The sequence below is a fragment of the Tarenaya hassleriana genome, unplaced genomic scaffold (assembly GCF_000463585.1).
Source record: "Tarenaya hassleriana unplaced genomic scaffold, ASM46358v1 Cleome2, whole genome shotgun sequence".
NCBI classification, from domain to species: Eukaryota; Viridiplantae; Streptophyta; class Magnoliopsida; order Brassicales; family Cleomaceae; genus Tarenaya; species Tarenaya hassleriana.
The window spans coordinates 2,649,998-2,677,870 of record NW_010965372.1 but is presented as its reverse complement, the minus strand read 5'-3'; the positions used below and the strand labels follow the sequence as shown (position 1 = coordinate 2,677,870).

The following is a 27,873-nucleotide window of genomic DNA, read 5'->3' as shown; positions in this document are numbered from 1 at the left end:
AGAACCCCCCCCCCCCAAAAAAAAAAAAAAATTAGCATGCAATATGATAGATGGTCTATCTGGGCTATCCTCAAAATGCAGTCAGCATCTTTCTAAAGCATTATCGAATAAACATTAGCCGAGAATATTCGCGATGTCGGAAAACATCTCACTGTTCCATCACAGGTTGGGCAGTCTTTAGATGGCAATGGTGCACTAAGGTTAATGGATGATGGAAGATGCACCAACTCAGCTCGATTCTCAACAATTGCATCCGCAACACTATCCGCTGTTGGCTTCTCTCCACTGCAAGAAAAGATACAGAAGTTTCAGGTAGCTTAGAACCTGACTGATGTAACCTGAAATGACAACATAACAGAAAATCCTGGAGATGTATGTCTTTCTATGAATGCCAAAACCGAGAGGTTACAGGCATCGAAACAACGCTCATCTCACATCATTCTTTACCGACTTATTAACATTTACAATAACTGCTAGGAAACTGCAGGTGGCAATCTTACACACAGAACAAGAAATGTAGCGCCTAAAGCTCAGGACAACGGCGGGCAATGAATTAGACAAAATCCAAGTACCTTAAGCAGCAATCAGATGGACTAGAAAGATACTAAAACTACCTTCTCAAGTTGTAATCCTTTATTTGATAGTGAACTCTCCCTGTTCCTTTGCACATGGTGCACCTTAAAGCTTGCCATCCATTACATGTTTTGCAATCCCTGGCAACGGAGAACATTTTCTTGTCACTAGATGACCTCAAGCAGTTTGCAAAACATATCGGGTTTGCGAGAATGAGACGTCAAGAATCAAGAAGGCAAACCTTTGGCATATCACTTTCTTTCCCAACTCCAATGCAATGTCATAGGTTCCAAGTGTGGCAACGGCCTGCAATGCGCAGTCGATGGAGTCAAAGTCAACATTACTCCAAATACAGAATCAAACACGACCCTAGAGCTGGGTTTTCTAAAGAACTCCGATAAATATCCGAACATCAAAGAGAAAAATGCCAAATTTCGAAAAGAAACGGGCAACCGCCAGAGCCCAGAATCAGACATTCGAGACAATTCTACAAGCATAATTCCAAACCAACCGTTCAGACACAGAATCACAACTACCCAGTAGCAGAAATACCCGATTATTACACATTGGAAAGCAATTAGATTTGGGAGGAACTACTCACGAAGACAGAGAGATAAGATAGTTTGGAGATAAACTCGGGGATGCCGAAACCGCGAGGGGCAGAACCGGCGATGTCGAAGGCGAGAGTGAAAGGAGACAAGACAAGCTTGATGGGGAAGTCGAGAATGTCTATGACTTGTTGCCCGTAACGGGCCGACAATTGCGTGTACTGACCATCGGCGAACTGCTTCAGGTTCTTGAACAGGCGGTCTGTCCCTCTCGACATGAGAAGACGATAAGAGAGCTTCTGGTTTGGTTTAGTGAAGTTCTGTCGCAGGGTTGCAACGATAAGTTTACACCTCTTTATCTCAGTTATCTCCAACGGGAATAAAGTTATTCTTGCCAAGAACAGCTTAGAATTAGTGCAGTTACGTTTCTGCGGATACAATCAAATTTCACATTTAACTCCTGTGTTTTTTTATTCTTAAATACTGTTTTTATATTTTCATCAGTCATGAATCGGATTAAATTGAGACAAAAATAATATTCATACTCAAAACCCTTATTTTAAATTTATACCTCGACACTCGTGAGCGAGGATATAGTTATTCCGGTCAAGAAGCAGTAGACTCATCGTTACCAAACATGACTTTACATATAGAAAACGTGTCGTTTTGTTCGTAGCCAGACAACGTGTCATTTTTAAGCAAACAAAACGGCGTGAGCTTTGTGCCTCCCGCCAACATAAAAAAAAATCCAAGGAAAAGAAAAGATCTTGTTGTGGGTTGCTCGAGCTTTTCTCTTCTGCTGCGGCAATGGCGGCCGAAAAAGGCGTAAGCAGAAGCGCCATACTTTCGAAGGTCTCCAATGGAGACGACGAGTCTCCTAGTTTATTCCGATCCCCAGCTTCGGCGGCCTCTCAGGTAAACAAATCAAATAAAAAGTAGGCAGCCTTTGTTGTTTCGATTTGGGACAACACTTTGATGATCGAGCGCGTTTCTGACGTCGATCAAGACAGGGTTTTTTCAGTTTCCTTTAGTTTGCTTAGTTAGATGCTTTTAATTCCCTTTCTGGGCACTGTTTTGATTATCCAAAAAATGTCGTGAAATTGGGTGTTTTGAATCGTCCCTTACGTTTCTCCTCTTACAATTCCGGATTACTCAGAAGTCTATCATGGCCATCTTCTTCTTCTTCTTCATTTCACCTTTAATTCAACGCTGATGTTTTCTTCTTCAAAAGCATTGAAGGTATGTTCTTCTTATTGTATTCAAGGGAAGTTACAGTTCATTTCAGCAGTTGAGCTCTGCATTATGCATTGTTACTTCCACCAGCCATTTTGGTTTTTTTTTTTAATTTCATCTTAATCTATCATCTTAATTGGCATGTTGCAGGTAACACCCATGGAGATGGTAAAAGGGATCCAAAGATCATGGGATATTATGATGAACTTATTGTCCTAATAATAGAGAACACAAGAATGAACTTACAGATTCTCTTGCTCATGCTTGTATGTTTGTCTATTTGCAATGTTCATGAAATTTTCTGAACTCACTGTCTCTTTTTCTTTGCTGAAAGTGAGTTTGATAGCTTATAAGCAATTAAAGAATTTTATTTACATTGTTTCGACATTTTGGCTCCGATTTCAGATAGAAGCCTGTCCAGAAACAACGGCTGTACTGGTATGGAAATCATGGAATATACATTTGGGGCGATTCTTGGATCATTGCTAAGACAAGGGTTTGTGAAAGTTTCTTATATCTAGTTGACGTTAAGAAACCCGAGAATATGTCAAATATCATTCTGCGCTCGGACGATCATTCTGTCTGAAATTTTGATGCTCTCGATTCCAGGCTGAATGTTATCATTATCTTTTCGATGCCCCCATCAAGCTTCATCAACTGGGTCTTGATTATTCCACGGCCCGAACATGTACACACTGTTTTTAATCTCTGTCATCCTTAATCTCGAGTGGTCTGCGTGATAAAATGCCCTTGCAAATCGTTCTCGAGCTCGTGATTGCATAACGCTTCTACTTTTTTGTGTGCAGGGGCACATATGGAGAAATGGGTTCGAGGGCGTTGAACTGAAAGATGGCATTCTTCAGGAATCAAGGCACATGCTATATGTTTCCTGGGAATCAAGTCACATGCTATATGTTTCCCGGCCGCGTTTAGATGCATTGAGATATAGAAGCATCTGATTTCTTCCACTAACATCGATCCTTACATCTTTCCATCCGACAGGTTCTCTTCGGGAACACAAACTATGGAGATCTGCGGAAGTATCTATCTGGTTTTTTCGACACTACAGCCCGGTAAGATCTGTAACTTCCCTTGCCCCGAGATTTTACGTCAATACTCATCAGATCCGGCTAAACTCCCGTGCCCTCTTGCTCGCAGGAACAAGAAAGAAAATCGTCGGAGTTAGAAAGAAATCGCTGGATCACTTGGAGTAAACAAACACTTCATTTCACCAAAAAAAAAAACCCAATGAATCTTCACAAAATCCAAATCTTTGTACTTCACAACCCCTGCATGATTGTATAACCAACCGACCAGCCTCATGAACAAAACTGATGAAAGTTTCAAACTTGATAACTCTTTGAGCTGAAAGATAAGAACTTTAATTCACCCATTACACATTTTGGCAAATTTATATTGAAACAGTTTCTTCGTATTCATTTTGTTAATTGTGTATGTTCCCATGAAATGTGTTGAGAGAGAGAAAGATATTTTGGAGGAGGAATGGTGTTTGCTTGTAATGTGAAGCAAAGGTGACTCTCCTTTTGCTTGGTTTTCAACTCTCATCATAACGCACTACTCATTTGGTCTTTTACTCCCTCTCTCTCTCTCTCTCTCTCTCTCTCTCTCTCTCTCTCTCTCTCTCTCTCTCTCTCTCTCTCTCTCTCTCTCTCTCTCCTTCCTCTTTTTTCTTTCTTTCTTTCCAAATCTCGTTATTTTCTTTCAAGTCAAAAGAAAAAGCGACCAAAAAAACACAACGTATCAACAAAGAAAAATTCAAGAGCAAAATGCAGATAGAGAGAGAGAGAGAGAGAGAGAGAGAGAGAGAGCAACGTGGTTGCATGATTTGGCTATGAAATTCAAAGTCCAGGGGACAAAATGCTGAAACATGATTGAATGGGTCCGAAGCCGTGGAAGTTTTCCGGATAATCAAACTTCAGTACTCCAAATTGTGTTTTTTTCTTTTGTTACAAAGTCAAAGTGTTATAATTTTCTCCTATGAGAAGTGAGAATGCAACTACTATGTTCACATATTGCTGTCAAATTGGCAAATAAAATGCTGACAACCTGAGATAAGAATGCAGAGTTCTACGTCAGAATCTGGATATAATCTGAAATGTTTCACATGATAATAATATTATCTGTTCTCATTGGATAACAAAAAATAAAGACCAAATCAGTGTCCAAAGACAGTGACACATGGAATTTACAATGCTCCATTAGGCCGGGGAGAATACAAAGAAAAAAAAGGGACAGGCTTTCACATACCATTCCAAGGAAAAGAAATTATAATATAGAAGCAAATCAGATATATATACGCTTCAATCTCTATGTGTAGGAGATGAATCAGAGGAGATTCTAGGGGAAGTGACTGGGAACAGAGGCAGAAGCTGAGGCTCAGAATCCCGTGGAGTAGAAATGGGAGATGGGTGAAGATAAAACCCTTTTTCGGCAATGGCCTTTTCTTCTTCAGACGAATTTCCAAGGGATAAAGGCGATGCCTTGTTGAAGGGGTCATCGTTGCTCAGAGGTGTAACCGGGCTGTTCAGCCCTAGCTTTGGAAAGTCAAGCATGCTTGGAGAGAGAAGAATCTCCGAGTTCCTCGGCGAGAATCCCGGGCTATGACCATGACCATGACCATGGCCATGATTGTTCCCTGAGAACATCAACCTCGGAGTACTATGGACCCTCAACGTGTTGATCATGAACATGTTGTTACTGCTACTGTTACTGTTGCTGTTGTTTTGTCTTCTCTCGTAGAGCTTGAAGCTGTTGGCCTTTTTGATCGGCGGGATCGAGAAGCATCCCTTGTTGTTCCCCGGAAGCAGCGGCGGCGGCGGAGATTCTTGATGTTTCACGGTGGTTTCCGACGAGCCAGTGAGCATCTGAACAACATGTTTGAAAGTGGAAGTGTCGGCTTGAACAAACGTTGTCGGATAAGGAGCTGAGACAACATGCTCAGATCTTGTCTGAATCTGGACCTGTGGCTTTGGACTCTCCTCTCCTCTCGAAGAAGACACCATTCCCGAAGATGGGTTATGAATATCTTCTGGTTTCGAAGCCATGGAAGTTGCAGAAACCTCCATAGATATACACGTACCCTCGTGAGAGAGAGAGAGAGAGAGAGAGAGAAGAGAGAGAATTGTTGAAGAAGAAGAAGAAGAAGAAGAGTGGAAGTTGCTTATGTGTGAATATAATATAATATGGATTTTTTGATGTTTTTATGTCCATTTCATTTCTGAAAATTCTTCGGACCTAAATAAAAAAAAATCCTTGAGATTCTTGTGTCCGAACACTATCTGCATTGTGCACCATCACTTCTTTACCCTCATAAACTAAGAATATTGACATCATCATCATCATAGACATGTTTTTAATATATATATATATATAAAAAATATTAATTTCAAAATAGAACCAACAAAAACATAAATAGCCAGTGAGTGCGAATTTGTTCTCCTTATGTGACAACTACCACTACACACCCAAGTGAGTGAGTTCAGATCTTTAAGAAGTAGATAGAGAAAAAAAAAAGTAAATTACAAGAGAAAAATGGAAAGAGTATCCAATTCTTCTATCTTTATAAATAACAAATTTCATTTTCAACGGACCAAATTAAAATTAACAAAAATAATTTTACTATAAAAAATGATAGAATGTGATACCATCATAAAAAAAGTGGTAATTTTTGTTATATATGTGTGATACAATATATTTTAAAAAAAATGTACATTGATGTTATATATATATATATAATATTTATCGTAATGAATAAGATTTTTAGATTTTATTTTTAAGAATGGGTAATAATGTAGTGGCGAATCAATGTAGTAATAATAAAAGGAAAAGTGGGTCGTGGGGACACCAATTCCTCCGTGAAGGATCAAATTCTTTCAAACCCCAAAATCATTAATGTTTTCTAGAACGCCTTCTAGTGGTGTGAGATTCCCTCATTTTTATATATAGTTTACACATTAATTTTTTTTTATTAATTCGTTGATCATCATTTTTTTAGGCTTTAATTTATTTTTTCCGAATTTTTGAAATTTGTCATGTCAGTCACCTAGTTCGTTTATTTAATTATGACGTAAAAGTATAATCGTATGTCTATAAGATATTAAAATCTACCAAAATTGAAAAAAAAAATGCCGAAAATAATCTAAGATTGGCTGACTCAATTAGTAACAAAGAGAATAAAATTCATTATCAATCGAATTCAGAGTTTCACCCAAAATAAACCAACTAAAAAAAATTAATATTATACTTTATACGTGAACGTCCATGCATAGATTTTAGTTTTTTTTTTCAATTATTTTTAATTTGTTAGCTTACCATAGATTTTGTATTTTTGAAGTCCATGCATTTTTTTTTTGTATTAAATATACGCACCACGTACAGTAAACGTGTTCATATATAAAGGAGAAAATATTTTTCAGAAATCAAATGTCCCCATGTTTTTCCATGAATTTAATGCACCGCCTCCTCCTTTTTGAAACACCTTCATTTCTTTCTAATTCTTCCAACAGGTTTAGAATTCCTTGGAGAGAGGGGATCTCCCAACACTGTTGGTTTGAGAGCCCATTTCCTGAACAAGAGTCGTGGGTTCAACACCCAGCGTATAGAGATTTCTCCTCCGGCCACCTTCGGGTGCTTCACATCCCACACGTGTGGTGCCGGTTGTGCGTGTGGGTCGGGATTAGTCTGGGCCCTTTGGGCCTGAGATTACCCGATTATCAAAAAAAAAATTCTTTGGAGAGGTAAACTACAATATTTGGTCTCGCTCTATCATCAAAGCTCTTCTTACCGCCAATTAAGAACAAATCCGGCTTCATTCCCAAACCCTTTGATATGATAATCCCGATTCTGATGCTTGGCCACTTTGCAATGCTTTGATGATTTACCTGGATGATGCTCATTCTACAACCCTTGATGATGAGTGCATCCGGAGGGGCGGAATGGAATCCGAACGTCATGTAAATTCTAATGTTTATATAAAATTCACCCTTTACCAAAAAAACCAAAACAAGAACGCTGCAGCAGGAACCTAGACTAACTGGATTCGGTTCTGTAAGAATGGCTCTCGCCTCTTCCGCGGTGTTTCTTTTACCCTCTATCCTCTTGCTGGCAATGAAAACGCAAGTATTGTTTCTCTTCCTCAAGTAACATCGTCAAGCTACAGCAACAAGAAGGAAAACTTGGAAAAGTCTACAGATACGTAAACGATTCAAGGCTTATGAGTTGATCGCCCGTCCCTCCAAGACGACTAAAAGAACAAGAACTCGAAAAGAAACCTTTGCAACATCCCACGCTACAAAAAACGAGCTCATAACCTCTCTCTCTGCTCGCTCACTTCCTCATCCTTTCGTCTGCTGTCCTAGTTTCTGTTTTCCATTTGATCTTTAGAGAGCATAGAAGTAACCAAGGACCAGAAGGATGAGGACCACGACAGCTGCAGGAGCAGCATATAACCAGTAGTTCGTCGACTTCTTCCGCTTCAAGATCGCCCTCGGGAGGGTCTCCGGCCCTCTCGGGCGGCGGACTCTGCTCCTTATCGGCTTCTCCTTCTCGGGTTTCCTCTCCTCTTCAACCGGAGCTTCCTCTTCCTTCTTCCCATGCTCGGGACCTTCATCATCCACTTCCTCTGCCTCTGCCTCTGCCTCGTCATTAGTTGAAACGCCACCTTTCTTCTTCGCTTTCTTCTCACGCTCCTGTTAACACCCAATGTCAGATAACGAAACCGTCAACTTATCCAACAAGACCAAAATGGTTATATAAAGTAATTTCCTTTTCTTTCTTCTCCGCTTCCTTTTGAGCTCTTATGGCCGCTTTCGAAGCAGCTTTCTCTGCCAGTTTCTTCTTCCTCTCCATTGCTTGTTTGGCTTTCGCCGCCTCCTCCTGTTTTCTCATCTCCTTCAACGTAGCTGCATCCACCTCCTTCTTCTCTTCCTTCTTCGGTTTTCCCAGTCCATACACTTCATCTTCACCATCATCATTGTCATCCACAGTATCCTGATGGTCGGGCTTGGACTTGGCCTCCTTTGCTTTGCCTGTGTCTTTGGTTGCTTTCTGTGTCTTCTGGGCAGAATCCGCATCCTCCTCCTTCATCGGTTTAACCTTGGCTTTAGGTGCAACCTCGGCCGTTTCCCTCGACAACGGTGCCTCTGGTGTGACTAGCGGCTTCTCTTCGGGGTTCCTAATACGCCCGTCTCGGCTCAGCTGCCTAGCATCCAACGATGTCAATATTCTTTTCTCGTAATCTTCTCTGAAGTTCTTCTTACTACACCAGAGGGACATGAACTTGTCGACCTGGAAACAAAAAAAAATTGAGACTAAAAAGGTTACAAAAGAAAATCTCGGACATCATAAGAGAAGAATTGGTTTGGTCCCGAAAGAGCAAAAACCTCGGCTTGTGACAGCGCCTCGAGATCCTTTACGTTCTTTTGCGCAGCCAATTCCCGAGCTTTGTTCAGGACAGCCCGGCTTTGGTAAAAGTTTGCATTCTGTAACCCAGTTACAAAACCCGGGAAAAAAAGTAAGGACATGCCGCCACGATCCATAACTCGGAGAGCGCAAAACCAAAAAACTTTAATGAGGCAAATGTTCTGTACCGTCTCATCACGCTGCTTCCTGAGATCTTGAATGTTAGCAAAGGCTTTGTCCCTCTTCTCGGTCACAATCTTCAGGTCGTTCTCTAACGATTGAATCTCGTCTTTAATAGCTTTCACCTTTTCGCTCAGCTGATTAATCTTGGCCGAAATTGCTTGCCGCTCCTTTTTCACTCCGTCCAAATCAGCTCCCATCGACTATGAAACATCATCACGAAAACGTATGAAAAAAAAGGAAAGAATTTACGAGTCTGCTTGCCTAACCGAATATTAGTTGTTACATTTCCATTTCGATTACATTAACTTGATCTTGGATATCGTCTTTCTGACCCAAAGACTCCTTGATCTTGGCTCTCATCGCCGCATTGGCAATGACCTTCTCCCTCGTGCCCTCGAACTGCTTGATCTCTTTCAGGATCTGCTTCTCCTCGTTCAACGAGATGCTTTCGTGTTGTATACGATATTGTAAGCTGTATATCTGCATTTTTTTTCCAGTCAACTCATGATGATATAACGAAAGAATAATAAAGCAAATACGTGTACGTATTTGCGGTTTGAAATAAGACCGTACCATATTGTTCAGCTCTCCCTCGGAGGAACAGAGGCCGACTCCACGGGCCCCACTGCCTTCGTTGCTCCTCAGCTTTCCCAATGCCTGCTGCAATGGCTCCATTTCCTTTCTCTTCTCATCAAAAATGGTATTGAATCCCTTACGCTCGTTTTTCAACGGCTCCAGCTGATCGAATAACTCCGATCTCGCAGCCTATTCAACATCACATTCTTTCATATCGCAAACCATGTTGCCCGACAAGAACAATTCATCGAGCAGGAAAGACAGAACACGAAACTAACCCTCTTAGATTTTAACTCATCCACGATTCCAGCACGGGCACGGTTCAGTTTCTGAAGCTCCTTGTCCGCCTGTTCAAGCTTAGCCTTTATTTTCGGGTCCTCGTAAGGGCGATACCTTACAAAGTAATAGGTGTGGATCCGCTTGTCCGCGGGCCATTCTTCGGCCGCATCTTTCGGGGCGTCGGAGCTGAATACACTGCTAATGTTTTCATCCCCTTTGCTAGTTTCGTCATGAGACCCGAACTTGATCGAGACTTTGTCCCCTTTTCCGTGATCGAACTTCCCGTTTTGCTCGGGTTTGCCCTCAAAAGGTGCAGGAGCAACCTCGAATCCGTCAGACTTCCCAACTTCAACGCCCATTGTTCAGAACACGAAACCCTAATGCAAAAGGACATGTCTAACCGTGAATGCCTGAACAAATCTGTAGAGACAAATCACGAAAACACCAACAAAAAAGGGAACAGGTACCGAGATTCTAACAACCAAATTGGGCAGAAACTATGCTAAGATCTAACTCACAACGCATCATCTATCGAGTCGAGACATCATCTATCCAAACCGAAGAGTTCGACAATTAACCGCAGGCATTCAACGCATGTTCAGACATAGCTTAATCCAGAAAACTGATAGATGGACACCAGATTCCGAGTAAACAAACAGCAAATACCTGCCGAAAGATCAAACCTTTACCACAAAGCAGTGAAATCGAAACAAACCCAGATCATCTCCCCAAGTCAAATAGCAAGAAATCTCGGATGATCGATCAGAAAATCTCCAGAAGACGGAGAAACCCAACAAAATTATGAGCACCCACAAACAAAAAAACAGAAAAAAGGATGAACTTTTGCTTATAAAAAAACATACAAATCAGGGGAAAAAAAAGAGAGAAACATGGGATTCATATATTACCGAGAAATGGAAAGAGAGAGAGAGATCTGGAAGAAGATAACAGAAGACCCTTTTGGAGAAAGGACCTCGAAAATATTCGTCCCTGAAGATTTTGTATCAAAATGGAAGCTTTGGTCAGATCTCAATCTAAATACATCGTCGATTTCTGAAAAAAAAAAAGCCCGCAATTGCCCCCCCTCTCTCTCTAATTAATTTTTTCCCACAATTTGTCTGATGAGCAATTAAAAGAGATTTTCCTATAAAAAAAAAATTGGTAAAGAGATTTTCCTCAAATTGCATTACCACAGATTTCTCTGATGGGAAAGGGCTCTCGTATTCACCAAACATTTTCTGTACAGATATGTGCGTGTGTGTATATTTATTGATTCATTTGATTAAAAAAAACAAAACTTTCCCGCAAAAAAAAAAATGAGGTCATACTTCAATTCCCACTCGAGCTTAAATGATTCGTAAGTGGATTCACCTTCGAAATGTTATAACGAGTGGTTTTGCAGCCATATCTAAATGAAACCAAGCTATTGTGGAATTCCAAACAAGCTGCATGATTCGCTGTTGTACATACTTATATATATATATATATATGCGCACTGCACACCCGGAGAAAATACGAAGACAATAAAAATTTCTTACTGTGGCATTGAAAGTGCAAATACAAACAATTGATAGGTAAACAATAATAAGGAATATGCCAAATAATTTTTAAAATCTTAATTATGTATACATCTAAATAAAAGTTTACTTTTATAAAAATATCCAAAATTTTTATATTTATACTTAATTTATTTTCCCTATCATTTAAACTTTATATTTAGAATTTAGTTTACCATTTTAAAACACTTTTAACTAAAAAGATAACTTAATAAATATATCAATAATTTTATGTGAGATTCAAATTTATTTAGAGTGAAAGTTAAGATGTTAAATAAGATTTTCTAAAAGATAATGTTGCTTTATGTTTCAATAATAATAATAATAATAATAATAATAATGAAAAAGAGGAAAGGCAAAATGACAGAAATATCCATGGAAGAGAGAGAGAGGTGTTGGAGACGTGGACTTAGGTGGGAGACCCAAACACTTTATGACACGTCGGACTGGGCGATGATAACAAGACTCGCATATGAGATCTGACGGACAGTTACGATCATCCCCACGTAAGCTCAATTTACGTTTTTACCCTTATAATTAGAGAGAAAAGAAAGTAAATAATAATAATATATGTCACGTGAAGGAATTGCAAATAAAATAAAATAAATAAGTATAGCATTTCAAGAGTTTAGAAAGTAGCAAGAAAAAAAGAACAGCGTTTGAAAAAAAAAATCTTTCAAATTTGTGATCATTGACCAAATTAATACTAAAATGTCAATGTTTTTGCTATGCATTTGGATTTTTTTATATTCACTTTTATTTTTCTTCAACAAAATTTGGGGACTTCTTAAATAAAAGAATATACCAATATTTCTATTTATTTATTTAGTTACTTACGTTCTATTATGCAATGGGTTGGCGTGGGGGGTGGGATCACAAATATGGGACGAAATAAGATCCATTTACAAAGCCCATTGAGGCCCAATTGTACATCCGGCAATTTTATTATTATTTTAAAATATGGTATTTTTTTATATGGTAAAATATTAAAATATGGTAGTTTTCTGATATTTAATTAAATTTTGTTTTTAATTATACACAACATGCTGATAGCGATGCACATTTTCCCACTTCTCTCCCACCTTCCCCAATTTTCTTAACATAAAATTAAATTTGCTACGTTTATGGCCATTAATGTATAATTAATAAAGATTGTCAAAACGTTCATAATAATAAAGTAAATAAATAAATAAAACGACGTATAACGGGAAACAATAAAGAAATTAAGAAAGAAGGTTTGCAATTACAATGGAAACAAAAATCAAAAGGTCTTCTTCATCTAAAGGAATATAATCTTCAAGAATATATTACTATGGACTTTCTTTTCACTTTTAGAAGATCTGCATGCATCTCAAAACCTCGTTAAGAATTTGATTAAATGATAATTATCCTCTTTGGGTTTGCACGTTTCTTCTTAATCTTCTCCACGTGGCGTTTTTCACAGATTAGCGTTGCATTAATCACTAACTCCATAATCTTCAAATAATAAAAAAATAACAGTCAAAAGATTATAGCTTTTTAACAAATGATATTTTCTTCTTCGTAAACCGCGAAAAAGGCTGGACCCTTTGCGGTGAATCGGACAAAATAACAAACAGGTTTTTTTTTCCCCATCTCCGAGTATCTTCATTTGATTGATCGAACAATTTGGGATTTTTTTTTTCTGATTTGTTTCCAAACAGCTTGGAGTTGTCGGGTATTAATTTCAATCTCAATGTTTATTACAAGATCCGTCTGAAACTGTCTGGGGATCACGTCGTCATCAATGACGGGTTTCTTTTGTAAGAGAGATCCAGAATCTAGGGTTTTAAAATACAATCAGAATCTCGAAAATGATCGGCTTTTTCAGGGTTAAACGAAGATAACCAGATCACACTCTTTGTTTTGTTGTTCTTGTCGTTTTTGTCTCTTCTTCGTCTGTTTTTTTTTGTCCGTATCTTCATGTACGTCTATGTACAATGACCACTCTGATTCTGCGTCAATTCTGATTCATTGGCAATCTCCATTAATTTCGAATCTGCTTCTGTGACAACCATAAACATAAAAAAATATGGTTTGTCTGATCAGATCATCGTAGTGTTCGGTCGGGACGAAATTTAGAGGTTTTGCAATTCATTGCTTCTCATGATCATAAGCTTCTCCAATGGCGGCTACAAACGCGGAGAAGAAATGGGTACTCCCCCTTGTGATGGCATCGTTCATATTCATGTTTTCCATGGCTGCTTTCTTCAACATAGGTCTCGTCTCTTCCCTCCGCTCCATCAATTCAATATTCGCCAAGAACAATCTCTACCATCTACCCACGAAGGATACCGCCACTGGTATATCGAAGCCTAGGCCTCGTGGGCTCCCTCGTTTTGGATATCTGGTTTCGGGGTCGAGAGGAGATCTCGAGAGGCTATGGAGAGCGTTGAGAGCGATCTACCATCCGAGGAATCAGTACGTGATTCATCTGGACTTGGAGTCACCCATTGAAGAGAGGATGGAACTTTCGAGGCGAGTGAGAGAAGATCCTGTCTTTAGCAGCGTCAAGAACGTTCACATGATCTCCAAGGCTAATCTTGTAACCTATCGTGGGCCGACCATGGTTGCCAATACACTCCACGCCTGTGCTGTTCTCTTGAAGAAGAGCAAAGATTGGGATTGGTTCATCAACCTCAGCGCTTCAGACTATCCTCTTGTCACACAAGATGGTATATAAATATATATGTCCTAACCCTAGTTTGAGTTCTGTCTGGATTGAAAATCTCTGTCGGGTCAATGTCCCTTTCTGTGTTTGTTTGTTTTTTTTTTTTTTTTGCAGATCTGATCCATACGTTTTCAGAACTGGATCGGAACCTTAGCTTCGTCGAACACACGAGCAAACTAGGATGGAAAAAGTAAATCCGAATCTTTCAATAGAAAAGCTCTTTCTTCTTTCCAATGGCGTGGGTTTGATCTGTATCATATGAGTGAGAACTACTGCCATTTTTTTGCAGCGAAAAACGAGCGAAGCCATTGATCATAGACCCGGGGCTTTACTTGAGAACGAAGTCCAACGTCTTTTGGGTCCAACCACGGAGAGATCTTCCCACTGCGTTCAAGCTGTTTACCGGTTAGTGTTTATATATATATCAAGATTTCCTGCCTGTACGTGTGCATATATCGTGTTTTTTTTTTGCATGTAATATATATATAAATTCGGGATGCAGGATCTGCATGGACGATACTGTCGCGTTCGTTCGTAGAGTACTGCATATGGGGATGGGACAATCTCCCGAGGCTTCTGCTAATGTACTACACGAATTTCCTCTCAACGCCAGAAGGGTATTTCCACACAGTGATATGCAACTCTCCAGAGTATTCCAAGACAGTAGTGAACCACGACCTCCATTACATCTCATGGGACTGGCCTCCGAAACAGCATCCCAAGACACTGACGGTCAACGACACTGAGAAGATGGTCGCGAGCGGGTCCGCCTTTGCTCGCAAGTTCAGACAGAATGATCTTGTGTTGGACTTGATCGATAAAGATTTGCTTGGTCGGAACGGTGGTAGTAGCAGTAGTAGCTTCACGCCTGGTGGGTGGTGCACAGGGAAACCGAAATGCTCTAGTGTTGGTGACCCTTCTAAGATCGAACCAGGTCCTGGAGCTAAACGACTCGGTTCCCTTGTCACCAGACTCGTTCAGACAGCTAAACTAGGTCATCGACAATGTAAGTAGCTAGGGTTCATCATCAAGAATCCATCCGTTTCCATAGTTTTTTGTTCACCCAGATGGTGAATGTGATCAAGACCCTTGATCTATTTTTCGATGTTCATTAAGAGACATACATTAATTTGTTTCCGAGAATTCACATATTCCACGCTGTTTCTCCTTGCGGACGGAAAGAGAGACGTGATGGCTGATGGCCCATGAGCATTTCATTTGGGCCGTAAATAAAAACCCTAACATATTACCCTACATCCATCTTTTTGGGCTAACAGGCCCACTTTAACCGCACACACCTAGACAACAAAAACAAGACAAAGGGTCTAAAATGTTCATAAGCCTCTCGAGCATGTGTAGCTTACAGGGATACATGCTCGAATGAGTGTGTGCATATATATATAGATGTATGTATGTATGTATACGGTTAATGGCCTGCACCTAATCGAAACAATTGTCTGTAATTCTATATCATAGTGACTTACCATTATATCTGCATCACAAACTATACAAGACGAGAGCTAGAAGACGGGATAACTGCGAGGAGAAAGATTGATACCCGATGAAGGAACTTCTCAAGCTGCATTTCTCGATTTCTCACCCTCCGGCTGGAATAGGGAATTTGGCCCAACATTCCAAAACTCATCATCACCGCACTGGCAAAGATCGGTTGATTTTCGTAGCTGTGAAGCCAACATGGTAACGAGGGGAATGGTGCTGAAGATGAAGTGAGTCAGATCACCCGGTATGATCATGTTTTCCTGGGTCAAATGTGGAAGAAGACAAGCCTCTTCCACCACCAATGAACTGATGGAGATGTTATCATCGGAGAGAGAATACATTTGGACATGCAACCACTGGTAGATGCAAGGCCAGTAGAAAAGGGTGTCCAGACCAGATCGGGTGCCGTGTCTAAACATATGTTGCAATCAAAACAGATACTTTCATCAGCATTAGCTCCCGTTGGACCAGTGACATGATTAGGTTTTTGCTTCCTTCCATGCCCAAAAACCTGTTTTGGAAAACAGAGATATTACCAGAGTCTCCTGTCTGCACTAAAAGAACAGTCGAAAACCCTTATATGAATCCATGTATATGACGATTCAAACGGCATGCCTAATACAGATTCTTTATCTGAAGCACAAACTTTGCCAAAGTCAATCATCAAAAAATCTCTTGAACCCACCAATCCAGGAGATATATACACTGAATGATCCACAGGAAGGTAGCTTTTACAGCCGACACAACATATGGACACGATAGTTCAAGAAAATTGTCCAAGGTTTGATCTCCTCCTACACCTGAAAACATAGAGGACATGATCATTGAAACAGCCTAATTTGACTTATGTTTCGGGTTCTCATGAACTCTGTAAGACGAAATTTGATAAACCCTTGTTGAGGGAATAGAAACATAGCAAACCAATGGTTCATCAGATTAACTCATCATGTCCAAAGATGAAACCCTAGATATTAAATAAAACCCCATTAAATCTGTCCACAATTTTCGATGATGCGCAATTAATAAAATTTCACGTCTTCTTGGCGAAACATCTCATTCCGTCTATTTTCTCCTTAAACAAGAAACAGGGAGTCGACAGGCGGATGAATCAAACGACAATGCGGATCTTAAATTCTAAGATCAACAGACATCAAAATTGGATCGGAGAGTATAGGAATCGGAAGAACAGAAAAGAAGAACGGACAACTATAGAAGAAGAAGATACCGTGTCGGAGACGAAGACGACACAAGAATCCAGCACTGAGAATGGCAAAGAGCAGGGTACATAATTTTTTTTTTTAAAAAAGGAGAAATCCTGGTCCTTGACGTGATTTCCACGTACGTCGATCTTTATTTATAAATATCACTTAATTATATAAAATTTATAAACAAATAAAAATAAATTACATTCTTGATTCTTGAGGACCACCGCTCAATTCTTTATAATAAATTTCCAAAATTTAATTTACAGGGAAGCTTTTGCTTGCAACAGAAGGTTCTAGCCTCCTCTAAGACCTGAAACATACAATGAGGTTATGAGTTCCATCGTTCCAAGTGCCATAGATGTGTCCGAACCTTCTAATCAAGATCTCCCCCGCGTTGGGATGCTTCTATGTAGGGCTTATATTGTTAAAACGAAAAAATGAAGGGGCTCTTTTGAAATATTCGAAAGCTTGTGGGACGAAATCATAATTTTGGAAACATTGCGAATACAGCAGTAGATAGGAAATATTGTAAAATATAGGTTTCAGAAAAAAGTGACAACCTGCGGGCACTGGTTAGCTTCCCTCCTCACTGTCCGGTCAAAATCCAAAATATCTTTATATATTATTTAATTACTTTTAAAATGAAAATACTTTTAAAAGGTCAGTGATTAAAAAAATGGAAACTAACAAACCACCTTCTCCAAGGAAAGGAAAACTGTGAATCCAGCCTCGAAAATAAGAAAAGGAAAAACCCATTTCCTGATTTCCCTTGCATCTCTCTCTCTCTCTCTCTCTCTATATATATATAAGCAACGAAGATGCTGAACTCTTCATCATCATAATCATAAGTTCGGCCAGGCAACAATGGTGACAACTAGGTGTAGACATTACGCAGAGAACCAGAGCTTCAAGGCTCGAACGAAAGCATCAGAGAGACAACAGACCAAACGTGTCAAAAATCCCCCTTCTTCATCCACATCGTTCAGGTCTGGAGACAAGCACCGAGATCACGTGCGAGAGACGATTGTGACGGCGTTGTCGAAAGTTGCAGAAGAGGTCGGAGAAGAGATGGCAGACGAGGTCGAAGGTTGCGACGTGAACCGAGTTGCTGTCTCCATGGAGACGGCGCTGTTCGAGAAGTTGGGTCTGTTCAAGCCATTGGAGCGTCCCAGACTGCTCAAGGAAATCCCCATACGGATGACATATAGACGGATACTGTACTATCTCGAGTGTACGGACAGCCTCGATGTGAGGAAGAAGCTTGTTCTTGGACAACTCAGTCCCCAAGACCTGGTCAAATCACGCCTGTAGATTCTGTCTCTGAGTCAAGACTCGTTCTTTGGAGTACTTGTTGATTGTTTTTCGTTCTGTTCCTATTGTTTCTTCTGTTTGTCCATTCAATTGGATCCATTGTAACTATTAGGAAACAGAACCCACATGCAAGTTGAGATCATACCTCGTTCCTTCTCTTCGTCTGGTTCTTGTGCTCACCCAATCCTTCTTGAAACTCACCTGTTCAATTTCATCATACACCCAAATCCGGTCTGTTTAATCACACTCCACACAAAAAAGGAACCATGTACAATCTTCACTCCAGTTCCAAAGGAAGATTTCTATGACATAAACCAACATTCACCACGTGCCAAATTCTTCTCTTTTATTTGCACATGCGAATTCGAGACCTTTCTCACGAGTTAAGTCCCAAACAGATTCTAATAAAAGAATAAGCAGGTTTTGGGATGGAATTCAGACAAACCCTAGTCTAGTGAGACAAATAAAACCCTTTTCAGCAATCAAAGTAAAAGCTTTTAACTTCAGTTGAGGGCAAAACCTTAAAAAAAAAAAAAACCAAAGAGATCAGTAACATTCCCTAAGATGCATGAACTATGGTAGACCAAAAACTCCATTAGTACTGACAAGATCATTGACAAAAGGAGAGGGAAGTATATCACCAGTGACATGAACTGTGCATCTTTCCATATACAACAACATGGCTACACATCTGTTCTATCCAAGAAACTATGGCTAGTGCAGAACTAACACTTAGATGCACATACAACGTTCAATTCAACTAAGCAAGCCTGATCTTTACGCTTTATTGCAATGAGGTTAAGTAGAAAAGAGAAAAATAACAGCCAAGACAACAACATTTGGAGGCCCCAGGAAGTTGTTTCTTAGACTATATCGATCTCGCAACTGGCTGAGCTCTTGGGTAATGCTGAAAGTTGCTCGATAAGGCATTGCTTGGCTTCATAATCCATTAGAGAAGAGAAGGTGTGGATGTAAACTCGCTTCAAGGCTTCACCTTTCTCTAGGATATCTCTCACGAAACTCATCTCTCCTTCGGAACAAGTGAATCCATGCACACATAATGTTTCAAGCTGATACAGAAAGCAATTAGGGAGAGACTTCGGAAACGAACAATGTGACAAAGGCGGAATCCTTTCATCCTGCAGAGAGAAGAAAAATGTCAAGCAGCCAATTCCACAAACTAAGAAGCAACGAACAAGACAGTATCGGTAAAGATTGAACGCTGACCTTTCGTATGACGAGAGCTTTCAGCTTGGGAGAATTTTCGAGCAGATCCATCAGCACACCCCACACAGAATCCACAAGCGTGAACTCCAAACCTTCCAGCTGATGATACTCAGGGATCAAATTAAGGCCCTCCTGAGGCAGAGATTTCGGAAGATTATCCAGACAAAGTTGCTTGACATTTCGAAGTGAACCAAGAAGTTTTCCGGTGAGAGGTTCACAGAAATCGAGAGTTGCCTTCACTAACTGGGGAAATTCCTCCACTAGTAAGTCTTGACATTGGACAGCCCTAAGCTCAAGATACTCCAAAGCCGGTGCCTTTATCTCAAGCTTGAGTTTCTGAGACGTGACAAAAGTCTTGGGGCAAACCAAAACCAAACGCCTCAAAGTAGGAACATTGATGCACAAGGTCTTGATATTGTCATGATAAAACGATCGCCTAAAATGGATTTCTTCCAACGCACGGCAACCCGACAACAGACCAGTAAGAGAACTATCATCTATGTAATGAACAAAAAACAGATTCAAGACCTTCAAACAGGGAAGCTGAACATATGTATCTCGAACATCGACGAAGATTCCTTCACCCTTGAGTTTCAGCACCGTAATCGTCTCGCAGTTCAAGACACTTGCTGGCACGGCGAAATGACGACCTGGGAAAGAACACATAGACAGCTTCACTTCTCTCGGGCAACGTTCGACGGCACAGTCAACCCACGATTCCAACTCCTCGAAATCATCGTAGGGGCTACATTTCAGGTGGAATTTCTCCAGAATATCCGCGCCGTGATACATAAGGGCATTGTTCACCAAATCCGAGAATCGCTCGTCGTATGTATATGCCTTGGAATTGTCGAATTTGAGATTCGGGACGAGCTCCCAGATATATCTCCACCGCCACGACAAGACACTCGTGGCGACGGCGTCCTTCGTCGTGAGGTACGAGAGTATTTGTTGGATTACGCCGTCGGGGAGATGGCTGATCATGTCGAGAGATTGGGATTCCGATTCTGATTCTGATTCCGTTTCAGAACGATGATCGGAGTCATCATCGGATAAGAACGGACTAGATTGAGCCGACATCTATGACAGCGATGAGCGATCACTGTAGAAATTCCCCGGCCGAAGAAAAGAACTGCGAGAAAATGAAAATCTCAGGTTCGTGGGTTCTAGGGTTCATGTCTCGGACGGTAATTGTGAAATCGAACAAGAATTATATTCATTTGTCCCCAATACGGAACAATTATTTTCACCCTGAATTTCTTCACAAATTACAAATTCACCCACATTATTTTATTCGAAACATTTTTAGCCCCTCTTGTAGTTTCACGCTTTAAACCACGTTAAACGCCACACAATTCTATTAGCAAATATATAATTTATATCATGAAATAGCTGCTCCAAAATTCAAATTAAAAAGATACAAATTGTTCAAGAGTTAAAAACTCATACAAAAGCCATGGGCCTAAATTCAATGCACAAATTCAGAAACATGTAAATTTTTCTGATTTAACTTTCGGCCGTATATCTCTCTCTTAAATTCAAGCATTGTTTTTTTATATATATATAAACCCCATAACCTTCCTTTTTGTAGATTCATCTAAAACTATTAACCACTTATAAAAATAAAACTGTTTGATCCAAAAACATGGCAGAACCGACAAGACAGAAGCTGCTGATAAGCATAGGGTTCTTGTTCTTCTTCCTAAGCTTTAGCTTCGGTTTTGGACGCAAAACCCTCATGCAGAATCCTGTCACAGACGGTGGGCGCGTACTAGAAGCGAAAGAGGCTGAAACCGGAGACAGTTCGGTCAGCCATAGCAGCACAGACGACTCAGGTTCTGGAACCAAGGCAGGAGTCGGTAACCAAAACGGTTCAGGAGGGGTTGGTGGGTTAGAGTCATGTCCCGGTTTCACAGTAGGAAGCGGTATAATCACTGGACCATTAGGCCAATTCTCAGGAACAATTACAGTTCCAGGGATTGGAACCATAACCATTCCCATCATCGGTGTCCCCATCTCGCTTGACCAGATCTCGAAAGGCGGTGCAAAAACTGGAACAAGCGAGCCAACTCACAAATGGAAAGTCAATGATATCGCCTCTTCTCCAAGAAAGACAGAGGAGGATTCAACTCCGACAGGAATCTTCAAAGCTCATGAAGTTTATGGCGAGGAACCGGTGCCATGAAACTGGCAAAAGGGTTGAATCGATGTATCAAGAGGATGACAGTATCTTCAGTTGTGTCAGAAGCGAGAAATAAAAGGGTTGGAGAATAAAAACATGTTGTGATGTTGTAATAAAAAAAAACATCCGAGAAAGATGCTTTTTTTCCCTTCTAGTAAAACCATACCTATATATAACTTACATTTCTCAATTCATTTTCAGAATCTTGATTCTTGATTCCTCATCTGGGTGAGGAGAGAAAGTTTTAGAATGTATCGAGCAAAGAGAGCAACCGAAGAGTTCGCATTTCGGTTTTGTTTCCAAGAACTATACTTTCTACTCGCAGTTTCGGGTAGGGAATGAAGCATTGTGTTAGAATCCATGCATCGACCAACTACGGGATCGGTTGAACCCGATTACAGGACATACAACACGGTATATAAAGCATCCCCATTAGCCTTCACCACAAAAGTGTATTGTAGACAACCATTATCTTGTAAAATTGTTTTTACTAGAGGATGCTTCCATTTTCACTAATGTTAAATTACTGTTGTTTAGAAGTTGTGGTGCAGTGGCATAGGAGCACAAAGTGTTTTCCGACATCCACGGTTCGAATTTCACCGGATATCACCGATTACGGTTTCAAGTAGGGGTGGCCATTTCGGGTTTCGGTTCGGTTATTTCGGTTATAAAAAAATCATACCCAAACGGTTATATAGATTTAATCGGTTCGGTTCAGTTCGGTTTCGGTTCGGTTCGGCCCGGTTTTTGCATAATAAAATTATAACCAAACAGTTATATTTTTCGGTTTATTCGGTTCGGTTTTAGATCGGTTCAGTTCGGTTATGATATATTTTTTTAAAAAATATATTAATCCTACATAAATTTCAAAATATCTATTTAAGTAAATGCACAAAATGATTAATCATTTTAAATTAAATTTTAAAAAAATCTAAAAACTTCAATAATTAGGATAAAAATTAAAAAAATATTACATTTTATGGTTTATTGGGTGAAATATATAAGGTTAAAAGTGGAGTATAAAAAAAATAATACTAATAATAATGAGGATAAAAATTAAAATATTAAAAAAATTCAATAACCGTTCGGTTAACCGCGGTTATTCGGTTATTAACCGAACCGAACCGAACCCGAACGGTTATTCAACTTCCTCAACCGTTCGGTTATTCGGTTAATAACCGAAATGACCACCCCTAGTTTCAAGTTCTAAAAGGCGAGAAAAATAAATCAACGCATAAAAGTTTTGTATACATTTCTTCAGCACTCGTGTTGTATAAAAACGAATGAAGCCATTTTGAAAAGCATATTACAAAACCGCATATATAGATGTCGTTTATTATATTTACAATTCAGATGAAAGATCGGTAAATGGATTTAACAAAAATAAACAAATTCATAGTTGAAAATAAATATTTGTAATGATTTTATCTTATGAAATTTTCAAAGATTACGTGACCTTTTCCTGCTAAAATGCAAGAGAACATCTAATAACACTTTTTCGGCCTAAGCCTCAAAAGAAGCCGGCCCACTCGGTAGGTTGAAGTTCGTTCTAACGAAATTAATGTGACAAATCAATCCACCACCTAACAACAACAATCTTATGTGTATGTGTATATATTAATGTATTGTAATTTCATTCATAATTCCTTATTTCGGTTGCATTCCAATTTATTGGGTTATGGTCACTTTTTGGATTTCATGCTACAAAGTTAAATTATTAAAAAAAAAGACCATAATAAAAGTTTCATCTATGCTTTATTTTAAATTTGCATGCCATTTGTAAACAGCATACTATAAATTTGCATGCCATTTGTAATGATTTTATCTTATATTAAAAAAAAACTAATTGTTTTACTTTTTCAAATAAACAATTGGATTGATTTGACGGCAATTTGCTCAAAAGTGAAATTTCCCTTCTTTTTTCTAAGTGTGTTGTCAATATGTTCACATATACACATATATAGACAAGGTGGCTAGTATACAAATAGATCAAATTAGGCTAATTAGCAATATTACAACTTGACAAATCATGTACTCTTTAAAGCAATATTGAAATTGTTTGTTTAAAAAAATCGTTCTTTGGTTAGCCATACACACATGTAATAAAAATATATCCTTTTTCCCCATTTAAACCATGAAACATCTCCCCTCATGTATTAGAATTATTTACAGAAATTAAATCATTAAACCATGAAATGTTTCACTTTCGAAAATAGACTTTGATATTTCAATAAACACATCCAAAAAGCGGAGAGACTCGATATACGTAGACAAAATGCATCAGGAACCAGGTCTTAATGTCGTGATCTACTTATTTATTGCAAAAAAAAAAAAAAAAAAAAAAACTGAACTCAAAACACTTGGATTCACATATGTTCCAAAAAATCTCTGAAAACTTTCAACATATCAACGAAAGTGACGATGCCCACCAAACTGCAATCCGTCTCCATCACCCACACGTAATTCACCCGATGTGCTATCGCTTGTATCATCACCGCCATTAACGAGCTCTTCGGATTGCACACTATCGCCTCCGACCTCCTCGCCGCCGAACTGTTCACCGCCTTTCCGTACGTTCTCGCCGGAGATTCCTCGTCCGGCGAACAAGCAGACAACGATTCCACCAACGACAGCATACCCACCAGACCTTTCTCCTCCAGCCGGTTCTTGACGGCCTGAAGGATGCTCTCCGGAGGTCCTCCGCCGTCTATGTACGCCATGAGGTCTCCGGCGGAGAGGGTTGCGACGGCGGCGGCGGCGGACTCGTCGCAGCAGGCGAGCGTCAGCGGAGAGATCTCGCCGATTAGGGCCATTGTCGGGTCGCCGGCGCCGTTGACGACGGCGACAGAGGTCTGGTCGGCGAGGGCGAGGGAGATGGCTGGGACGGCGGAGGCGGCGGAGGAGTTGTAATCGACGGCGAGGATCGCGTAGGTGCTGTTGATGATGCCGAGGTCGGCGATGGAGATCGCCGGAAGAGGAGAGAAGAGTCCGATGTATCCGAGAAGGAATCTGATGATGTCTTCTTGTGTGATCCAGCAGAATTGGCGACCGTTCTTGTGGACGGTGGTGGTGATCGAAACGGCGGCGTTTTGGCTCTGCAGCTTCTGCTGTCTTCGTTTCGTGATGGGTTTTGTCTGAATCGGGACAATAAGGTTCTGCGCCCCTCGGATTATCAGATCGATGGCTTCCAGTAATCTGAATTACAAAACAATTCGAACTAAATCACAATTAATTCAAGCAAAAATGGACTGAAAACGGAACGAAATCTCAAACAGGGCAAATGAACAGCTGGAAATGCAGGGGAAAACAGAGCATAACGCAGGAAACAGAGTAACAGAGACAGAATTTCGAGATTTCTGAGAAAACCAACAAAGACCCATGTCTGAATTTCATCCAAGAACGTATACACGTGTATATATACAGACCTGCAGGAGGGTTGGACATGGACAACGAGGGCACGGGTTTCGGGGAGAAGGACAGAGATGGGTGCTTTCAATGCAGCAGAAGGAGACAAGAGGGTGTTCTCGTCTTTGGACAGATGACAGATCACATCGGCCATGCAGATCTTCCCGACACACTCACAATCTGACCCATCGTTTTCTTCGTCGTCCTCGTGATGCTGGTGGTTGCAACCCCAGACACTGAGGAAGGGCTCGCCGGAGGATTTGAGGGCGGCGACGGCGTCGGAGACAGTGGCGGAGACGGCGGAGAGACACCGCAGCGGTGGCTTGCCGAGACAGAGGTCCGATACCTCGTGAGACAGGAGGCTCAATGCCATGCACGATGAGAAATAACCTGTCTTCTAGGGTTGGGAACTGAGGAACTCTCTAGAATGAGAAGTGGAGATGATGATGATGATGGAAGTGGGAGGGGAGATATGAAATTTATAGAAAACGAAATAGACATGGGTACGGTGTAAAAGTACCTGCAGCTCTAAGTGGGGCCGAACTATTTTTTTATAGACAAAATGAAATTTATTATCTTTTTTTTTATAGACAAAAAATCAAGTTACTGGAGATTTTTTTCTTTAATTTACTCGATAAAATATTAATCTATAACAGTAATTAAGCTGAATTAAATCTCAATTTTCTTGTCACAAACCTATGAATCAAAGCCTAATCTTGGTCCAACAACTCAATAATAATAATAATAATAAAGTTCATAGGATCCGACAAACAAGTTAGATATACTTATATTAGACCCAACAAATAAAAACAAAGTCTTTATAATTGTTACAAAAATAGAAGAAAATGAAATTGTGCAAATAGATCTCAATTTATGGCGAGCAAATGAAATGTGCACCAACGTATTACCGGAGTCAGATTTTGGGAAAATATTCTAAAATAAATATTAAACATTAAAATATACAAATACAAATATTATATATTTATATCATTTTAATTAAACCTTTGCTTATATATATATATATATATATAAATATGGAGGTTCGGTGCAAGTACTCCGGCTGCACTATCTAAATTTTAAAACGATGTTATGAATATATAGATGTTATAAACTATTTTATGTAAAATTTTAAGACAATAAAGTTGATCGGATTATAAAACTAAAGTATTATTATTTATAAAATTTTGTAAAAAGTATGAAATGCAGAAAACAAAATACTCAAATGCATTTGCAAAATCTAATCGATCCTGTCATAATATGCACATTGTTTGGTGTATGACGAGTATAGCCATTGTTCTCCATGATTTCCCACAATTGAACAGAGAGAGAATTGTATTCAAAGGACGTATATGTAATTATTTTATTTTGTAAAAATATTTAATTTTGTTAAAAAGTATTTTCATTTGTTTAAAAAATGTTTTCTTTTTAGTTGTGTTAAATTAAATTATTACACCCTGTCGGAGATGGTTTCGGTTCGGGTTTGCAAAGCAGAGCCGTGGGCTCAGCCACGTGGGGGGGCCCACTTTTACTTGGGTCTGATTTCACCGGAGAACCCATCTCCCCTATCTCTTTGGTTCCAAACATATTCTTTTACCGTTTTACCCTTGTATGAGTAGGGTTGTAAACCGGACTCATCCGGTTAGATCGGTTCAACCCGTTTTGATCTCAAATTTTTTGAAATCCAATCCATTTTTTAAAGAACCGAAAAATATTTAGTCCAACTCGACCCGTTTTAGATCACAAACCAAACAAATCGGTTCATGAACAAAATACCTAATTAAAAAACACAATTTAAATATTAAAAATAAGAAAAAATATTTTAAAAAAATAAAATCTAATTTGCAATGAATTCGGTTCACGACGGGCTCGTTCGCCTCATTTTTTTCAGATTTGAATTTTCTTAATCCAACTCGGTAAAATATTGATTCGCAAACCAGACCCATTTCGACATTTCTAATACGAGTCGAGTCGTGGGCACGTCTCTTCTACAAAAACCTCGTACCAAGTGTTTCCCCCATACCACAAACCAATTGGGTGTAAGTGGGTGTACAAAATAAAAAAAAAAGCAGATGGAACAGTGGACAGATATAAGGCACGCCTAGTAGCTAAGGGATACACTCAGCAAGAAGGAGTAGATTACACAGATACCTTTTCACCGGTAGCAAAACTAGTTACAGTCAAGGTACTCTTAGCTCTAGCTGCTTCGCAGAATTGGTCATTATCACAGATGGATGTCTCTAATGCATTTTTGCATGGGGACTTAGATGAAACCATATACATGAGCCTTCCACCGGGTTATACACCAAGTGGAGGAATCAAGTTACCTGACCGAGCCGTCTGTAAACTTCAGAAATCCTTGTACGGGTTGAAACAGACTTCTCGACAGTGGTACCAGAAATTTTCATCTGTGTTGTTATCTGATGGTTACAGACAATCGCAAGCTGATCACTCTCTGTTTGTACGGAAGCAGGGAGAATCCTTTGTAGCTCTGCTAGTATATGTAGACGACATTGTAATTGCGAGCAATAATGACAAGGCAGTTGATGACTTGAAGAACTTGCTCAGAAAGAATTTTAACATCAAAGATTTGGGCCCCTTGAGATTTTTTCTGGGCTTAGAGATTGCAAGATCTGCAAAGGGATCTCGATTTGCCAGCGCAAGTATTGTTTGGATTTACTCTCTGAAACTGGTCTATTAGGATGTAAGCCAGTCTCTGTTCCTATGGATCCAAACATTCACCTCAGCAAAGACACAGGAACACTTCTACAAGACTTGTCTTCTTATCGAGCTCTGGTAGGGAAATTGTTGTACTTAACAATTACCAGACCCGACATCAGCTTTCCGGTGCATAAACTGAGTCAATTCTTGGCAGCTCCAACCGATGAACATCTCAAAGCAGCTCATCGTGTAATCAGGTATCTCAAAAACAATCCTGGACAAGGCTTGTTTTATTTATCAGTTTCTAATCTCAAATTACAAGCATTTG

At 39.7% G+C, this 27,873-nt stretch overlaps 8 protein-coding genes and 1 long non-coding RNA gene across 15 annotated transcripts in view; 3 read left to right on the top strand and 6 right to left on the bottom strand.

Annotated features, from left to right (window-relative positions):
* Window positions 1-1,438, bottom strand: part of LOC104811867 — a 4,697-nt gene extending 3,259 nt beyond the window's left edge. The window contains exons 1-4 of the mRNA XM_010538724.1: window positions 1,175-1,438; window positions 815-879; window positions 615-713; window positions 153-285 (exon numbers count right to left, since the gene is read on the bottom strand). Of these exons, the coding sequence (XP_010537026.1) occupies window positions 153-285; window positions 615-713; window positions 815-879; window positions 1,175-1,399 (522 nt within the window). The 5' untranslated portion in view covers window positions 1,400-1,438. The remainder of the gene's footprint in view (window positions 1-152; window positions 286-614; window positions 714-814; window positions 880-1,174) is intronic.
* A 439-nt stretch (window positions 1,439-1,877) lies between these two features.
* On the top strand, window positions 1,878-3,787 carry LOC104811866. 5 transcript variants are annotated; one of them, XM_010538721.2, is made up of 7 exons: window positions 1,878-2,036; window positions 2,505-2,620; window positions 2,760-2,850; window positions 2,964-3,042; window positions 3,161-3,225; window positions 3,357-3,427; window positions 3,513-3,787. In XM_010538721.2, the coding sequence occupies exons 3-7, from the start codon at window positions 2,795-2,797 to the stop codon at window positions 3,566-3,568; spliced, it is 327 nt and encodes a 108-aa protein (XP_010537023.1). In that variant the 5' UTR covers window positions 1,878-2,036; window positions 2,505-2,620; window positions 2,760-2,794; the 3' UTR covers window positions 3,569-3,787. The 5 variants fall into 5 exon arrangements, with proteins under 5 accessions (XP_010537023.1, XP_010537021.1, XP_010537022.1 ...); XM_010538719.2 differs by having other exon boundaries at window positions 2,278-2,620; XM_010538720.2 differs by having other exon boundaries at window positions 1,878-2,360.
* Window positions 3,788-4,483: 696 nt separating this feature from the next.
* Window positions 4,484-5,594, bottom strand: LOC104811865 (VQ motif-containing protein 33-like). Its single transcript, XM_010538717.2, has one exon. It carries the CDS (start codon window positions 5,438-5,440, stop codon window positions 4,676-4,678), a length of 765 nt encoding a protein of 254 aa, XP_010537019.1. The 5' UTR covers window positions 5,441-5,594; the 3' UTR covers window positions 4,484-4,675.
* Window positions 5,595-7,482: 1,888 nt separating this feature from the next.
* LOC104811864 (proton pump-interactor 1) lies at window positions 7,483-11,021 on the bottom strand. 3 transcript variants are annotated; one of them, XM_010538713.1, is made up of 8 exons: window positions 11,003-11,021; window positions 10,721-10,802; window positions 9,812-10,189; window positions 9,258-9,722; window positions 8,963-9,157; window positions 8,756-8,854; window positions 8,139-8,660; window positions 7,483-8,062 (listed from the first exon to the last, which is right to left on the bottom strand). In XM_010538713.1, exons 3-8 carry the CDS (start codon window positions 10,169-10,171, stop codon window positions 7,754-7,756), a joined length of 1,950 nt encoding a protein of 649 aa, XP_010537015.1. In that variant the 5' UTR covers window positions 10,172-10,189; window positions 10,721-10,802; window positions 11,003-11,021; the 3' UTR covers window positions 7,483-7,753. The 3 variants fall into 3 exon arrangements, with proteins under 3 accessions (XP_010537015.1, XP_010537016.1, XP_010537017.1); XM_010538714.2 differs by lacking the exon at window positions 11,003-11,021 and adding an exon at window positions 10,479-10,583 and having other exon boundaries at window positions 10,721-10,899; XM_010538715.2 differs by lacking the exon at window positions 11,003-11,021 and having other exon boundaries at window positions 9,258-9,437; window positions 9,531-9,722; window positions 10,721-10,893.
* A 1,878-nt stretch (window positions 11,022-12,899) lies between these two features.
* Window positions 12,900-15,345, top strand: LOC104811862 (beta-glucuronosyltransferase GlcAT14A). Its single transcript, XM_010538711.2, has 5 exons — window positions 12,900-12,966; window positions 13,436-14,061; window positions 14,172-14,247; window positions 14,347-14,462; window positions 14,560-15,345. The coding sequence occupies exons 2-5, from the start codon at window positions 13,512-13,514 to the stop codon at window positions 15,069-15,071; spliced, it is 1,254 nt and encodes a 417-aa protein (XP_010537013.1). The 5' UTR covers window positions 12,900-12,966; window positions 13,436-13,511; the 3' UTR covers window positions 15,072-15,345.
* A 16-nt stretch (window positions 15,346-15,361) lies between these two features.
* Window positions 15,362-16,866, bottom strand: LOC104811861. Its single transcript, XR_771533.2, has 3 exons — window positions 16,783-16,866; window positions 16,243-16,357; window positions 15,362-16,068 (listed from the first exon to the last, which is right to left on the bottom strand). It is a non-coding gene; the product is annotated as an uncharacterized LOC104811861 (long non-coding RNA).
* A 760-nt stretch (window positions 16,867-17,626) lies between these two features.
* Window positions 17,627-18,073, top strand: LOC104813273 (transcription elongation factor TFIIS-like). The gene has a single exon (XM_010540842.1). The coding sequence runs from the start codon at window positions 17,627-17,629 to the stop codon at window positions 18,071-18,073; it is 447 nt and encodes a 148-aa protein (XP_010539144.1).
* A 576-nt stretch (window positions 18,074-18,649) lies between these two features.
* Window positions 18,650-20,490, bottom strand: LOC104811860 (F-box/FBD/LRR-repeat protein At5g56420-like). The gene is made up of 2 exons (XM_010538709.2): window positions 19,301-20,490; window positions 18,650-19,212 (listed from the first exon to the last, which is right to left on the bottom strand). Exons 1-2 carry the CDS (start codon window positions 20,378-20,380, stop codon window positions 18,937-18,939), a joined length of 1,356 nt encoding a protein of 451 aa, XP_010537011.1. The 5' UTR covers window positions 20,381-20,490; the 3' UTR covers window positions 18,650-18,936.
* A 3,231-nt stretch (window positions 20,491-23,721) lies between these two features.
* Window positions 23,722-25,351, bottom strand: LOC104811859 (CBS domain-containing protein CBSX5). Its single transcript, XM_010538708.2, has 2 exons — window positions 24,908-25,351; window positions 23,722-24,677 (listed from the first exon to the last, which is right to left on the bottom strand). The coding sequence occupies exons 1-2, from the start codon at window positions 25,258-25,260 to the stop codon at window positions 23,849-23,851; spliced, it is 1,182 nt and encodes a 393-aa protein (XP_010537010.1). The 5' UTR covers window positions 25,261-25,351; the 3' UTR covers window positions 23,722-23,848.
* Window positions 25,352-27,873: the final 2,522 nt, after the last annotated feature.

Bases quoted from the DNA above. Each gene is read 5' to 3' on its own strand.
- LOC104811866 (XM_010538723.2), top strand. From the start codon at position 2,795: ATGGAAATCATGGAATATACATTTGGGGCGATTCTTGGATCATTGCTA. The intron at 2,851-2,963 runs GTTTGTGAAAGT...TCTCGATTCCAG, and splicing joins GGATCATTGCTAAGACAAGG to GCTGAATGTTATCATTATCT. The intron at 3,043-3,160 runs GTACACACTGTT...TTTTGTGTGCAG, and splicing joins TTATTCCACGGCCCGAACAT to GGGCACATATGGAGAAATGG.
- LOC104811865 (XM_010538717.2), bottom strand. From the start codon at position 5,440: ATGGAGGTTTCTGCAACTTCCATGGCTTCGAAACCAGAAGATATTCAT.
- LOC104811864 (XM_010538713.1), bottom strand. From the start codon at position 10,171: ATGGGCGTTGAAGTTGGGAAGTCTGACGGATTCGAGGTTGCTCCTGCA. The intron at 9,723-9,811 runs GTTAGTTTCGTG...GATGTTGAATAG, and splicing joins ATGAGTTAAAATCTAAGAGG to GCTGCGAGATCGGAGTTATT. The intron at 9,158-9,257 runs GTAATCGAAATG...GATGTTTCATAG, and splicing joins ATATCCAAGATCAAGTTAAT to TCGATGGGAGCTGATTTGGA.
- LOC104811862 (XM_010538711.2), top strand. From the start codon at position 13,512: ATGGCGGCTACAAACGCGGAGAAGAAATGGGTACTCCCCCTTGTGATG. The intron at 14,062-14,171 runs GTATATAAATAT...TTTTTTTTGCAG, and splicing joins TCCTCTTGTCACACAAGATG to ATCTGATCCATACGTTTTCA. The intron at 14,463-14,559 runs GTTAGTGTTTAT...TTCGGGATGCAG, and splicing joins TGCGTTCAAGCTGTTTACCG to GATCTGCATGGACGATACTG.
- LOC104813273 (XM_010540842.1), top strand. From the start codon at position 17,627: ATGGTGACAACTAGGTGTAGACATTACGCAGAGAACCAGAGCTTCAAG.
- LOC104811860 (XM_010538709.2), bottom strand. From the start codon at position 20,380: ATGTCGGCTCAATCTAGTCCGTTCTTATCCGATGATGACTCCGATCAT. The intron at 19,213-19,300 runs GTCAGCGTTCAA...TTCTCTCTGCAG, and splicing joins AAGCTCTCGTCATACGAAAG to GATGAAAGGATTCCGCCTTT.
- LOC104811859 (XM_010538708.2), bottom strand. From the start codon at position 25,260: ATGGCATTGAGCCTCCTGTCTCACGAGGTATCGGACCTCTGTCTCGGC. The intron at 24,678-24,907 runs GTCTGTATATAT...TTTGTAATTCAG, and splicing joins CATGTCCAACCCTCCTGCAG to ATTACTGGAAGCCATCGATC.